At 39.5% G+C, this 16170-nt stretch overlaps 1 protein-coding gene across 2 annotated transcripts; it reads right to left on the bottom strand.

Annotated features, from left to right (window-relative positions):
- Nucleotides 1-204: 204 nt before the first annotated feature.
- On the bottom strand, nt 205-12818 carry lyl1 (LYL1 basic helix-loop-helix family member). 2 transcript variants are annotated; one of them, XM_057843733.1, is made up of 4 exons: nt 12535-12818; nt 9675-11082; nt 5006-5103; nt 205-1104 (listed from the first exon to the last, which is right to left on the bottom strand). In XM_057843733.1, the coding sequence occupies exons 2-4, from the start codon at nt 10217-10219 to the stop codon at nt 563-565; spliced, it is 1185 nt and encodes a 394-aa protein (XP_057699716.1). In that variant the 5' UTR covers nt 10220-11082; nt 12535-12818; the 3' UTR covers nt 205-562. The 2 variants fall into 2 exon arrangements, with proteins under 2 accessions (XP_057699716.1, XP_057699714.1); XM_057843731.1 differs by having other exon boundaries at nt 214-1107.
- Nucleotides 12819-16170: the final 3352 nt, after the last annotated feature.

The following is a 16170-nucleotide window of genomic DNA, read 5'->3' as shown; positions in this document are numbered from 1 at the left end:
ACATAAGGTGGAGGCAGGCCGGATAGTTTGGGGACCCCTGGATTAGGGCATTTAGATGCCGCTTAGAGAATTTTCAAGTTACGAACCTACTTGGATCCAATTAATTTTGCAAGTAGAGGAACCGCTGTAACTGAAAGTCAAATTGCCCTTTTAAGAGCATTTTGAAAAATAATTTGATCACATAGCAACACCTTCTTAATGTAATCACAGTCATTTTGAGGAGGGGTGCTCAGGAAACACAAAATACAAACCCTTTTGTTGAAATTTTGATATTTACAAACACTTTTAAACATTTTCATAACCCCCCTGCCCCGAGTCAAAAGGGATTGGACGTCTTGCACCGGCAATGGGAGCCAATGAGGGTTAAAAACCAAAACGAAACAAACAAACAAAAAAAAACCACTATTCACAAAAGGGTTAAACATTATTAAGATATTGGCACTTTATTGAAAAAGACGAAACAAATTACAACATAACATCAAACTCAAAAGCCAGCTTCTCTCTTTGGTATCGAATCAATTATATCACACACACTTTAACACCCTCACACTTACTTTTGTGGTCACCGCTCATCTTGTGTAGCTGCCACCATCCTTATCTGACCCTTGACATTGCCCAAAGTACTATGCGTCACCACAGAGGCTTTTGCCCCATAGCTGTCCTCGCTGTTCATGTCGCTGTCGCAACTGGAGCTTGTCGGCGAGGCTCCCAGTAGAGTCACTGAATCTGTGGAGTCTCGTTTCTGGTGGCTAGACCTCGTCACCCCGGGACAAGATGAAGGCGGAGATGCGCCTTGGGATGGAGGAGGAGTGTCACATGGAAATAGTGGTTCAAGTTTGTTGTCCGTGCTGGATAAGTCCATCTTCTGTGAGTCCTCTTCGTCTGAGTCCCTGCTCCCGTCTTGGGCCTGGTCGTCCAGCAGGGTGACCAGAAAGTTGATGTACTTGACGGCCAGACGCAGGATCTCGTTCTTGCTCAGCTTCTTGTCAGGCGGATGAGTGGGGATTAGCTTCCTCAGTTCTGAGAAGGCGCCGTTCACGTTCTGTTGACGCCAGCGCTCGCGGCTGTTGGTGAAGACACGGCGAGCAATTTTCTGAGGAGGACCTGCTGCACAAGCATAAAAAAAACAAACGTCCTTAACACTTGAGCCTACTGATGTTGTTTGCATTACACTTTATTGGCCACTTTTAGACCATTTCAATTTCAATTGGGACTTTTGTTCCCTTTTATAAGTACATTGAGTTACACACTTGACCACAGATTTATTGAAACTAAGAAGAATGTTCAGTTGTGTTTTGATACTCATCCATTCTTTTTCCATGGTGCATACAGTAGTCTCATTGAGGTTGCTTTTAAACTGGAGCCTGTCCCAGTCCATTTTGGGGGGAAAGTACACCCAGCAATGGGTGCCAGTCATTGTCAGAGCACAAATGGACAAATTCATCTCAATCACATTTACACCTTTGGGACAATATAAATTTTGTGACACTTTCCATAGGTTTGAATGCTATTATGAACACTTGTTTGTGTGCCTGCAACTGACTGGTGAGCAATCCTGGGCATACCTGCAGCTACCTAAATGAGTAATTATGCCAGAGAAAATGGATGTGTGGACATTATAATCCTTACCAGTCATTTTTCATCCATTCATAAAACTGTACAAAATCCCTCTGTGGGAGCTTTTTTTATTTAAAGGGCTCCCCGAATAGAAAGACTTGTACTTCTTCAAAGATAAACTTAATTATGAGTTAAAATAATTTGATATTGAAACCCCTCTTGATGTTTTGGTATTTATACAATTTGGAAAATTAGTTTAAGTAGTTGGTCGCCATTGTTGTTGATGTCGCATTACATGGTTACACTGCCTGGCTTCCAGAGTATCACTCTAGCAACATAAACATGTAATCTGTTCAAACTTTTCAATCTGAACCCGAGAGGAACATTAATGAGCATGACAGCACTGTCGATATTTCACAAAACAAGCAGCAAAAGCAAAATTAACAGGAAAGACGGGATGCGACGAGAGTAGGGGGGAAAAACCCGTGTTCTGCCAAAATGTGCTAAACTGGCGACACGTGCAACAAGAGGCGAAATTGAAACCCGAAGTACTACCGTGCGCTTTCAACTTGTTTTGTATAGATGCATACAGACAGAACATACTAAAGATGCCTTAAGAAAATACTTAAACGTAGTAATATCAAATAAGGGTGGTTTAAATATGCTACGTGACTAATGTGGTCAACAGATCAACAATCTGCTTTCAAGTACCACAAGAAAAAAACAATGCTTAAACATATGAGAGGGAAACACAAACAAAAAGGATTTTTGAGCAATGAAAAGGTAATAAATGACTCAATAGAAACACAAATAGTATGTACTCGCCGCTTTTAACCGATGAGCGCATGTGTTCGCGTAGAAGGAATTGCAGTAACCCGGTAGTATTCGTCGTGTGACAGTGACAATCTATGTCATCACCCCGCACGTCCATTGCAGGTGTAAAAACATGGCGCCCTTTGTAGGTCAAAACTGGTACTAAATTTGATAGATTTTTATATCAATGGCAATATTTTATGTGTTTCTAATAACATTTTTCGGTAAAAGAGAACAATTGGGGCTTGTTAGAGCCTACAAGTCTTTAAATCCGGGGTTCCCTTTAAATAACTGAAATATAGTTCCCAGTTCCTATAAATCCTCCACTCCAGAATACTAAAATAATAGTATTTTTGTAAATTACAGTATTTTTGAATAAAATCCTACTACAGTGATCCCTCGCAACTTCGAGCCCTAAATCCATCGCAGTAATCTCACTCTCCTCCCTCCCTCCTCGCTGCTCTTTGTTGTTCAGGCTTTGCACTGGAGTTGCTTATTAAAGTTAACGATAATTGATAGACGTCTTCTGTTATATCTTGCCACAGATCCCTGGAAGCCTAAGCATCAATGCGTCAATCATTGTTTAACTTGTTAAACAGTTGCTGTGGCAACTCATTGTGTGTAAGTGAGCAGCTTGAGTGGACTCACTCAATCAAGCATTTAATAAAGACAAGCATTTTTATTCTTTATTCTTGTTTAAAAATAATTTGGTGGGACAGTAACATGTTTAAAACTTATAATTATTACGTTTGATATGCTTAAAAAGCATTTATTAAAATATACACATACATAAAATGGCAAAAAAAGGGGAAAACCCTCTTATAGGTACAGTGGGTCACATAAGTATTTAGTCAACCACCAATTGTGCAAGTTCTCCCACTTGAAAAGATTAGAGAGGCCTGTAATTGTCAACATGGGTAAACCTCAGCCATGACAGACAGAACGTGGGAAAAAAACAGAAAATCACATTGTTGGATTTTTAAAGAATTTATTTCCAAGTTAGAGTGGAAAATAAGTATTTGGTCACCTACAAACAAGCAAGATTTCTGGCTGTCAAAGAGGTCTAACTTCTTCTAACAAGGTCTAACGAGGCTCCACTCGTTACCTGTATTAATGGCACTTGTTTTAACTCATTATCGATATAAAAGACACCTGTCCACAATCTCAATCAGTCACACTCCAAACTCCACTATGGCCAAGACCAAAGAGCTGTCGAAGGACACCAGAGACAAAATTGTAGACCTGCACCAGGCTGGGAAGACTGAATCTGCAATAGGTAAAACGCTTGGTGTAAAGGAATCAACTGTGGGAGCAATTATTATAAAATGAAAGACATACAAGACCACTGATAAATCTCCCTTGATCTTGGGCTCCATGCAAGATCTCACCCCGTGACGTCAAAATGATAACAAGAACAGTGAGCAAAAATCCCAGAACCACACAGGGGGACCTAGTGAATGACCTACAGAGAGCTGGGTCCACAGTAACAAAGGCTACTATCAGTAACACAATGCGCCGCCAGGGACTCAAATCCTGCACTGCCAGATGTGTCCCCCTGCTGAAGCCAGTACACGTCCAGGCCCGTCTGCAGTTCGTTTGAGAGCATTTGGATGATCCAGAAGAGGACTGGGAGAATGTGTTATGGTCAGATGAAACCAAAATAGAACTTTTTTGGTAGAAACACAGGTTCTCGTGTTTGGAGGAGAAAGAATACTGAATTGCATCCGAAGAACACCATACCCACTGTGAAGCATGGGGGTGGAAACATCATGATTTGGGGCTGTTTTTTCTGCAAAGGGACCAGGACCACTGATCTGTGTAAAAGAAAGAATGAATGGGGCCATGTATCGAGAGATTTTGAGGGAAAATCTCCTTCGATCAGCAAGGGCATTGAAGATGAGACATGGCTGGGTCTTTCAGCATGACAATGATCCTAAACACACAGCCAGGGCAACAAAGGAGTGCCTTCGTAAGAAGCATTTCAAGGTCCTGAAGTGGCTGAGCCAGTCTCCAAATCTCAACCCCATGGAAAATCTGTGGAGGGAGTTGAAAGTCCGTGTTGCCCAATGACAGCCCCAAAATGTCACTGCTCTAGAGGAGATCTGCATGGAGGAATGGGCCAAAATACCAGCAACAGTGTGTGAAAAGCTTGTGAAGAGTTACAGAAAACGTTTGGCCTCTGTTATTGCCAACAAAGGGTACATAACAAAGTATTGAGATGAACTTTTGGTATTGACCAAATATTTATTTTCCACCAATATTTGCAAATAAATTCTTTAAAAATCAAACAATGTGATTTTTTTTTTTTTTTCCCACATTCTGTCTCTCATGTTTGAGTTTTACTCATGTTGACAATCACAGGCCTGTCTAATATTTTCAAGTGGGAGAACTTACACAGTTAGTGGTTGACTAAATACTTATTTGCCCCCCTGTATGTATCTCTTTCCAATGCTAAATCTGAAATAATTTTTTTGGGACCAAAAAAAAAAAAAAAAATGGGGGTGAGGGGCGCTACTTAACGCTTTATCACTTCTCGCGGTGGGTTCTGGTCCCCATTAACCATGAAAAACAAGGGATCACTGTACAGTGTTGTAAGATCACACTATGTGAAACTGATCTTTTGCATTCTACTCACAATCATTGATCTCCATCTCAAAGTGTGACGAAGGTCTTCTTTTAACTCGACCGCTTGTGATGACGCCATATCCTCCACCAGAGGCACCCAAGAAAGAGCTGGAGGAAGAAAAATAATTAAGTAGACTTGATGGATGCGGTGCAAGAGGAAGGTGGACATTATTAGTTCATCCAGAAGCTGTTTTTGTGGGGAGTCATTGATTCCGATTGCGTGAAGCATTTGAGGCCAGTCTAATAAAGGTCATTTAGTGGATGATTGCATTTTATGAGGATGGAATAAATCAATTCCTCCAGTAGCAAGCACGCAAGAGAGGAACATGCTTCCAGGACAGATGGAGAAACCATACAGGGAGCTAATGTGTGCTATCCTACTTCTGCTGTGACAGAAAATCCTTTTTGATTGTCAAGATTAAATGCAAATAGGGATGGCGTGGATGAAGACGGGCTGCCAGCTTCTGCTTATAAAACTGTCATTTCATTGAGCTAACCTCAACCCCTTGTACGATCTTTAAATTATTTAAGTCGTAGGGTTCTATCTTTGCTCGCTTGAGTGTAAAAAAAAAACGGCATATCATAATTTTCGTTTAGGCGCAAGCCTGACTGCATCTGTTTGGCAATTCAGGAGACTATTCCTTGCCTAACTTAATTGTTGTTGAGTTAGTAATTCAATTACCTCAACGTAAGGGTAAATAGTTACTCAGCGAAGTAAGTGACATTACTTTTCATGTTCTACATGTTATTACATGATCAGTCAACCTTTTTACATAAAAAAAAAAAAAATCACCTATATAAGAGTGAAATGTTATACAAACTTTAACTTTCAAATGCTGTGAGAAAAACCCTTTTTCCTGTTGTACTGAACCGTGACTTTTGTGTAGTCACACCCCTAATGTATAAATATATTTTTCAATATGCAGGTGAGGCTATGAAACTCTTCTATGTATGCTCTAATAGTTTTGATAAAATAATAATAATAATAATAAAAAATAAACACGGTTTATGGATACGTCATTCAAGAAAAGTTTAGGGCAAGTGACTATTTTGGTAATAAAAAAATATATATATATATATTACTATATTGTAGCATTTGCGCCCACTTGGTTATGATAATGCATATTGAACAGGAAAACTGTCCATTACTTTCAAGTAATTGTATCCACCTGAACACCACGAACTGTAAGTAAAAAAAAGTTTCCCGAGCGTTTAAAATGATGCTCGCTATGCTAAATGCTAATGCTAGCGAGAATCCAAATACTATGCTAACTCTACTAGCCACCTAGCATCGCGTTTACAACAGCATCACAACCTCCCCTCTCCCGCTCTGCTCTCTGCGTGTCTCTCAGACATCTTTCGTCATTCAACCAAATTGTAGTAACGCACGCCTTCACGTCCTCAGTAACGGTAACGGCGTTGCAAAGATGGGAAGAGTAATTAATTAGATTACTAACTACTGACAAAAATAACGTCGTTGGTAACGCCATTATACTCTAACGCCATTATTAACTCATTTGCTCCCAAAAACGAATAAATATGTTCTATTTTTAATTGTTTCAGTGTCTTAAAGATGTATTTATATGTCTTTTACGTTTTTTTTTTTTTCATAAGAGACATCTCTGCGTTCTGATTCAACTGAGCTCCAAAGCACAAAGCTGAAAATCCATTTTAAAGCAATAAAACTGGCCACTGGAGGGCAGTAGTGCATTTGGTAAGACCCGCAACCCGAATCAACGGCAACGAATGGCCGGGCCACGGTCGGAGCGCCGGCGAAAGGATACCAGGCGGCGGACGACCGAGCAGAACAACCGAAAAGACACCCGGGATGCCAGACGCTGGACGGCCTAGCAGAACGACCGGGACCACCAGTGCAGCGGAAGATGCCGTTGAGTCTGTGCTGCTCGCTGAGCAGACCCAGCAGAGATAAAAAAAAATCCATCTTTATGAGACAGGCGGCGATGAGGGAAAAGTTTACCCGGCTGTCGCGGTGACAACAGCGTCATCTCTCAGTTAGTTATGTGTAAATAAATTGTTACTCAAAAGCTCTATTTGTCTTGTTGATTATGTTATTTTGTAAAAGGAAAGCATTATTCAGATGTTTGGGATGTAACTAAAGCAAAAAATAGCTGTGTTAAAGTCAAAGTTATGTTTGAAATGTATGCTTTCACAAAAAGCTCAATTTCTCTGTTTTTTCATCAGAAATTGAAAAATTGCTCAAACTAGGCTATTTTCTAATGCTGATTTCTAAAGAATGGAAAAAGATATGAACTTGCTTTTTTTTCCTGCTGAAGAAAAAAAAAACAATCTAATCTTTCTTTTTGTGGGTTCCATGTTTATATAGCAATAGAACAGAATTTTCTGGGGCCTTGCAAAATCAGTCAAAATCCAGTAAAACGGCCTTGCTCCAGTGAAAATGGCTGGGAGTGAATGAGTTAACAACACTGCATGTGAATGTGGCACATTTTAAAGGAATGAGTGGAGCCACTTCTATTGCGGACCAGTGTTGTTTTCGGCATTCCTTTTAATTTTTGTCTTAGTCTTTGGACCATAATACTTATTAGTCATATTTTAGTCATCTCAAAATGTGTTTGTTTTCGTCCAGTTTTTGTTGACGAAAACTAAAGACTAATTTCGTCTAGTTTTAGTAGACATTTACAAAAAATGATTTCTTTTGTGAAACTTACTTAAAAAATATACAAAATAAAGGTTTCTAACTATTATGAATGAACATTGACAGACGAGCCCATATGGTAGTGTCTACAAGGACAATGCCAAGTTGGGGATCATACACACTCATCAGGAAAACAGTACATTATTTTCGATTAATTGTACCCACCTGAACGCCACGAGCCTTATGTAAAAAAAAGTCCGAGAATTTAGGAGGAAGCCCGCTGTTAGCATTAGCCTAATGCTAACGTGAATGCTATGCTAACGCTACGAGTTACTTTTAGTGTCAGATAACCACTCAGCACAGACCTTTAAAGGCTAAAGCAACATTGCTTATTTTCTCTGGCCAATATAATAAAACAAATCTAACGGTGTGTGCAAGACTTGAGACGAGAGGACACTGCACTGGTGAGTGGGGGGTGCAGCACGTCACATGAGTGACACAACCAGACGCTGCTAGATGCAAGCTAACAGCACATAAAATGTCTCACATTGAGAACATGTGACGGAAACTATTGTGCATTTTAGTCTTGTTCTCGGCTCGTCGGAAGAAAACTGGCATTCGGTTCGTTATGTTTTAGTCTCCCAAAACACGTTTTTAGCTCGTTATCGTCTGGTCACCATCGTGAAAAAATTGTTTGTTGTCGAAATATTTTCGTTATAGTCATCGTTGACGAAAACAACACTTTTTAGGACGAATGGAAGGTCGTATTCACACAGAAGTGCCATCACCTTTCTTTTTTGTTGATATGTAGTCATTTTTAATTTTTTAGATAAGCAGCAAACATAATTTAAGAAGTATGACCAAAAGGACCAAATATAGTGAAATCATTGGATAATTATAAATGATTACAAAAAAAAAAAATACTTATGACATACTGTATATTAGAGATGTCCCGATCGATCGATAATTAAATCGTTTTCTAATTGTATTTAACGTTACAGACATAATATGTTACTCTCATCCAGAGTCTTTAGTTTAGACTTAAGGTAGGGTTATCAAATTTATCCCGATAACGCCGGTAATTAATTAAAAAAAAAAAGTATCACGTTTAAATTTTTAACGCAATTAAAGCATGCGCTGCATGACCCACTCACGCATTGTCGCGCTCAATCTGTAATGGCGCCGTTCTACCTATATAGAGAGCTAAAAGGCAGCGTAAAATGAGTAGAGTGAATTTTGGCAGCCTTTGGAGCCTTTTTTTAATTGGCTAAAGCCTTACAATCCCTCTCCCTACGATTAGAAATATCGTGGGAAGCAATGTGGGGAAGTAAGGTAGTAATTTATCTTTTTCTTAACACCCTATGTTATTTCCCAACGCAGAGAAGATATATCAATTGGTAGCACTGCGCACAGTCATGGTTGCACTTCCCATCATGCATTTGGGCATGGCTACAGTATCATTTACTGAAAGCTCAACAAATACACTAGATGGCAATATTTAGTCACAATATACAAAGTCACAAGTCTTTCTATCCGTGGATCCCTCTCACAGAAAGAATGTTAATAATGTAAATGCCATCTTGAGGATTTATTGTCATAATAAACAAATACAGTACTTATGTACTGTATGTTGAATGTATATATTCGTCCGAGTTTTATTCATTTTTTTCTTAATGCATTGCCAAAATGTATATGATTGGGAAAAATTATCGGGAATGATTGGAATTGAATCGGGAGCAAAAAAAAGCAATCGGATCGGGAAATGTCGGGATCGGCAGATACTCAAACTAAAACGATCGGGATCGGATCGGGAGCAAAAAAACATGATCGGAACAACCCTACCGTATATATTTTTTTAAAATAATACCTATGGTGCCCTAACAATTTCACCGAATCAGAAAAAGTCATAATCCTGCATGAACATCGTAAAATACAGTTATTTAATGTTTATTCATTATTGTTGTAATTGCTATAAAACTTATGTACCTATTCCAATGTTTTTCTTTCTTTATTTCTGTATATCCATTAGTACAATCTTTGCTCTTAGTTGAAAAAGTGTGCTTACCTTGAGAAGAAAGGATGAGCTGGCTGCAGGTACGTCTGAGCCAGCCCTGATGGACCCCCAGTGTTCGCAGAGCCCCCAGAACCGCTGACGGGCAAACAGGCCAGCTGAGTGCGACGCAGCTCCAGGTGAGGATGCTTTCTGGGAATCGGGTGGAGGGCGGTCAGCAGCGGGTTGGAAATGGCCAGAGGGGGCTTGCTGTGGGCCAGACTGATGACAGGAATGTGCGAAGGAAGAGGAGAGGACAATGAGGAAGACGAAGAAGTTGTAGCAGACGATGGAGGGACCTGCCCCATGTTGTTCTTCGCTGGGAGAAGAGGTGGGGGAGAGGCAAGTTTTGGCGATTCAGTGGGAGAAACAATCATTGCTGGGACTCCTTGATGCTCCTCCGTCTCCATGTCAACGGGTTCAATGCGCACATTGGTCGATGTAGCCGTCTCCATGCAGTCGGGGGCATCTTTCTCATCAGACACACACGGTGGAGGTGAGGCACTAGGGAGGGGCTCCGGGGAAGTGTGCGGCTCTTCAGGCTTTATCTTCTCCATCATTTTGGAGACTCCTCCTTTTTATAAGTGTGTATGTTTGTGGGGTGTGTTTCAATGTGCATTGTCCTAGTGGCTCTTATGTATCACAACGACAAACATGCTCATGTGTAATAGCACACACAAGTTTGTTTTTTTTTTTCTTTTAACTTTGCGTTTACTTTACCTCACCCTTCATTTAGGAGGAAACACAAAACGCTGGTTATGAAAACTTTTTTCTTAAAGTGCCGCCCCTCATTTATTGGGCCAAGGCACATATTTTTAGAATGGAACCACACCACCAAGAAAAAAAAGGTGCAAGAATATACTGAAATAATTATACTGTTTCAATTTTAAGAAAAATTTGCTTAGTATGAAATGTGGGCCCCTTTAGCTAAACTCAAAGCAATTATTGTCTTAAAAATGGCAGTATGGATACGCTTTTTGTTATCTCTGCTATCTGGTGGAGTTAAGTTTGATTGTTCACCCTGTCACTGTACATCACTGGCATAGATAGAGGATCACAGCTACATTAATTTGAATAAATAATTTTTGGACCTTTGAAATTAAATTGCAAGTAGTTGTGAATCACTGCTCGACAAGTGGCCGTCTTTCAGTGAACATTCAAGCTGCGACCTTGATTTGAATGCAACTGTTATTGTTCTACTGAAAGCGACTTTTTACTTGACTGACCTTTAATAGAGGTTTGGATACAGTGTAACTTAGAGTATAATATCTGTATTTGTCCTTAAAATACATCCTGCATCGAGGATTCTCTGCCCTGTCACATGTATTTGTCCATGTGTGCGTGCGTGGAGGACGTGAGTCAAAATCCTTTAAAGCGTTCAGAATGTCCCCGGCTGGCAAAGATTGGATGCATATCAAAGCGCCTGGAAAACAAAGGAAAAACACACATGGGATTTAGTGTATAGTTGGCGTTTTCGCTATGTATATTTAGAGAATGATCCATGTACAGCATGACAAGGTTTGCACGCCATGCGGGGGCACAAAATCATGTTCTAAAGAAAATGAGTGCCCCTGATATTATAATAATCTATACTTACTGAACACAAAATAGTTATTTAGATTAAATACTGCTGTGTAGAGGCAGATATACTTTACGTATAGGTTCTGACTCATCATGTTCATCATCTAGGTTTTGCAATACGGTTGTTCCTGTTTTTTTTGTCACTTAATGGTCATGACTTTTGCTTTGGACAGTTCCCTCTTTCACAATGATGCACAGTTAGTTGTTTTGCAGCCAGCATCTATCAACATCAACATATACAGTATATCTATCTCCATCAACATATATGAGTTAATTTAAAATACACAAAACTAATTTTGTTTTTGACTTAGGCAGAGAGGTGATACAGACAAGCTTAAAAACTTGATTTCCTTGAAAATAGTTATTTCCAAATTAAACACAAATTGTAGTCGTGAAGTAATTAAGTTACTGACTTTGTATGAATAGATAAACATATATTTGTTTACATTATACATATATAACTACACATATATACTGTACATAAACATGTTGGATATACATGCATATATTTTGTTTCTAAATATTATATTTGGTAAGCAATATGAATTGCTACATTTAACTTACAATTTGAAAATGCCCGTACGTATATCATATTTCAATCTATAGTCCAAATTTAGATAAAAGTTCAATTAAAAAGAATTTAAATTTCATCATTCACACTGTACAATTAGCTTGTATACAAATGTCATGTAAATGGCAGTGAAAAATAGCGATATCCACACATGATGTAATATTTCTATTGTTTAGCAAGATTTTATCAATTGATATAAGCTGCTATAAATTTTACCCTGCCCTACAGTAGATAGAAATCATGTTTTAATTCTGTGCTAAACACGTTTTTTAAGCCACCACCCAATGTAAAGTTTATGCCATGGTTGCGCCATATGAACAGCATTGGTAATTACCATGATCAATATTTATGTTTCAGTAACGGCATTGTTTTTTTAAAAATTGGTATTAAAAAAAATAGTAAAACAGTAGAGTATATCATATTTTATTAATTAATACGTAATCAATATAATATATATTTTAATTTCTGCATTTCAAAGAAAAATATTTTTTCAGTCTTCAAATGCTGATCCAATTGTGGCTTCTGTCTTACCAAGTGAGACAACTCAAATTCTTCTCTACAGAGGTCAATTCAGTTTGAATTGACTCGATGCTGTTTAAAATGGCGAAACGCCAAAAAATCAGTAGTAGAAAAGGCCACATTTAAGCACCCAACCTCATCCTGCAATGACGGCCAATCTAATAACTATCCTTACCACTGTATATAAACAAAAACAATACTCACAGGAACATGATGGCCCCCATGTGGCTTCAATGTCCAAAATTGAGCTCTTTGGAGGAAAACCTATCTGATGTACCTTTCAAACACTTTCTTTTGAAAAAGTAAAAAAAGAGGAATAAATTAAAATCACACAGATCCAAAAGTGAAGGAAGACAAAAGACGACTGGAAGCGCGCATGTCGATGGTGTTGACACTGCTGTCATCCCTCTAGTCTCTCACTCATGCTCACTCACTTTCTGCCTGTCTTTTAGTCGCCAGGACGACACAATGCTGTAAGTGGCTGCCAGTCGGAATGCTGGGACACAGTCAGAATGTGAGATGGGGAAAGAGAGAGAGAAGGGTGGTGGGGGGGATTGTCCCTGTTGCGAGGAGAGTTTTCCGCTCCCTGCTGGACAAGAGGATGTGCTGCTACAATGTGGTAGCTGCTGATAAGAGCCTCAAAAGCTGCCTGTGGCCTAGAGATAAGAAACCACCACTGCCCTCCTCACCCACAATTCAACACCACCACCCAGCACACACACACTCTTCATAACACACACGCAGCTTGAGCCATGCATACACACATACTGTATGTACACTACGCATGGTCAGTAGTAGACTGATTGAGTTGCAATCAGGCAAGTGATGTACGGCACACACATGATTACCTACCTAGATCACGCATGATTATAGTCATGCTGAAAATATGGGTGTAAAAAAAGTTTGTTATTACTGCTTTCACGCACACGCAAACAGGAACCTCTATGGTGCTGTACAATACTGATACATTTTTCAAAATTAAATTGGAACACAGAAATAATAATAAACAACATTTTGGATAATAAAACCATGCTTGCTTATCAGGAAAAAAGTATACAATAAATACTATGATTAAATGCATATTCAACAACAAAAACAACAGAACTGTGCTTAATAAATGTTCTACAGTGGGATGAAAAAGTTTTGGAAATTCTCACATTTCTGCATAAAATCACCATCAAATGTGATCTGATCTTTGTCAAAATCCCACAGATGAAAAAACAGTGTCTGCTTTAACTAAAACCACCCAAACATTTATAGGTTTTCATATTTTAATGAGGATAGTATGCAAACAATGACGGAAGGGGGAAAAGTAAATAAGTGAACCATCACATTTAATAATTTGTGCCCCCCCCCCCCCCCCCTTTGGCAGCAATATATTCAACCAGACGCTTCCTGTAGCTGCAGATCAGTCTGGCACATCGATCAGGACTAATCTTGGCCCATTCCTCTCTGCAAAATCGCTGTAGTTCAGTCAGATTCCTGGGATGACTGGCATGAATCGCTGTCTTTAGGTCATGCAACAGCATCTCAATGGGGTTCAAGTCTGGACTTCGCCACTACAGAACCTGTATTCTGTTCTTCTGAAACCATTCTGAAGTTGATTTTTTCTGTGTTTTGGATTACTGTCTTGTTGTAGCATCCATCCTCTTTTTAGCTTCAACCGTCTGACAGATGGCCTCAGGTTTTCCTGCAAAACATCCTGATAAACTTTTGAATTCATTCTTCCATTAATGATTTCAAGTTGTCCAGGCCCTGAGGCAGTAAAACAGCCCCAAATCATGATGCTCCCTCCACCATGCTTCACGGTGGGGATGAGGTGTTGATGTTGGTGAGCTGTTCCAGTTTTCCTCCACAGATGACGTTATGTGTTTCTCCATAACAATCCAACTTTCGTTTCATCAGTCGACACATATTTTGCCAAAACTTCTGTGGAGTGTCCAAGTGAATTTTTGCGAACATTAAACGAGCAGCAATGTTTTTTTTTAGACAGCAGTGGTTTCCTCTGTGGAGTCCTCCCATGAACACCATTCTTGGCCATAGTTTTTCATATAGTTGATGTGTGCACAGAGATAATGGACTGCGCCAGTGATTTCTGTAAGTCTTTAGCAGACACTCTAGGGCATGGGTGGGCAAACTATTCCACAAAGGGCCGCAGTGGGAGCGGGGTTTTGTTCATACCCATCATGAGGACAGCCTTTCACCAATCTGGTTTCCTACAAGTGCAATCAGTTTATTGCAGTCAGGTGCTTCTTGTTTCTGTTCACACCTCATTGGTTAAACTGTCTGTTCTGAATCAGTTGGAACAAAGACCAGGACCCACTGCGGCCCTCGAGGACCGGTTTGCCCACCCCTGCTCTAGGGTTATTCTTTTTTCTAAGTATTCTGAGCTGAACTCTTGGCAAGTGCCTTTTCGCGGACACTAAACGAGCAACAATTTTTTTTTAGACAGCAGTGGCTTCCTCCGTGGAGTCATCCCATGAACACCATTCTTGGCCATGGTTTCACATTTAGTTGATGTGTGCACAGAGATATTGGACTGTGCCAATGATTTCTGTAAATCTTTAGCAGACCTTCTAAGGTTCTTTTTTACCTCTCTGAGTATTCTGCACTGAACTCTTGGTGTCATCTTTGGTGGACGGTCACTCTTTGGGAGAAAAGCAACAGTGCGAAACTCTCACCATTTGTAGACAACTTCTCTGACTGGCGATTGATTAACATCCAGACTTTTCGAAATGGTTTTGTATCCTTTCCCAGCTTTTTACAAATCAACACTCCTTGACCACAATTTTTCAGACAGCTCTTTTCACCGAGCCACGATGCACATCAGACAATGCTTCTCATCAAGACATTTCTTACAAGGTGTGTGTTTTATAGTGGGCAGGGCAGCTTTAAAACACTCATCAATGCTTGGGTACACACCTGACTTGAAATGTTTGGTAAAAATTGGTTTCAATCGCTCTTTAAGTCTCCTTAGGCAGGACTTACTTACTTTCACTTACTAATTTTCCCTCTTCTGTCATTGTTTGCATGCTATCCTCATTAAAATATGAAAATATATTAATGCTTGGGTGGTTTTAGTTAAAGCAGACACTGTATTTTCATCTGTGTGATTTTGACTAAGATCAGATAACATTTGATGGTGATTTTTTGCAGAAATGTGAGAAATTCCAAAAGGTTCAGATACTTTTACATAGCACTGTATATGGTGATATATTTGACTGAAACATGCACAATTTCACTATCTGATGATTATTTTGTGCACTACCTGAGAGAACCTTCATTTAGTATTCTTTATGAATTTGAATCTCAACAAGTACGATATGATATGAATTACACACAATTAAATGTTTCTGCCACCAGGCATTGCCATCACCTTGCAAACCAACCGGTTACCATTTGTTGCATGTATGGGTTTAATTCTTTAAAAGTAACAACTCTTGTAATCACCAGCATATCCAAAATCAACTACGATTTACGTTTTTTTCATTTGCAATATAACTGATTATTTTTGCATTTTGTAAAGAGATTACATAACATTGTTTCAAGAAACACATTTCTCATCAGCCATGCCATCTGCATTGGAAATTCACCACCGCCACTTTAATTCACAAGTGCGTGTGTGTGTGACAGGATGGAACATTTTCATTCATGGCATATGAGCGGGAATTTGGGATGTGCTGGCATCGCGCACCTGTGTCGCTGATGGCCAATAAGAGTCGTCATCATGGCCACTTTCCTCTCTAACTTCCTTCCTAAATGTGTCTCACGCCTGCTCTTTGTTCTCTGGCGAGTGCTCGCTGTCTGCGGGTGTCACAACCTGGGGGTCAACACCTCTTC

The sequence above is a fragment of the Corythoichthys intestinalis genome, chromosome 8 (genome assembly GCF_030265065.1).
Source record: "Corythoichthys intestinalis isolate RoL2023-P3 chromosome 8, ASM3026506v1, whole genome shotgun sequence".
NCBI lineage: Eukaryota > Metazoa > Chordata > Actinopteri > Syngnathiformes > Syngnathidae > Corythoichthys > Corythoichthys intestinalis.
Note: the sequence above shows the minus strand (reverse complement) of the source record. Positions and strands in the feature narration are given on the sequence as shown.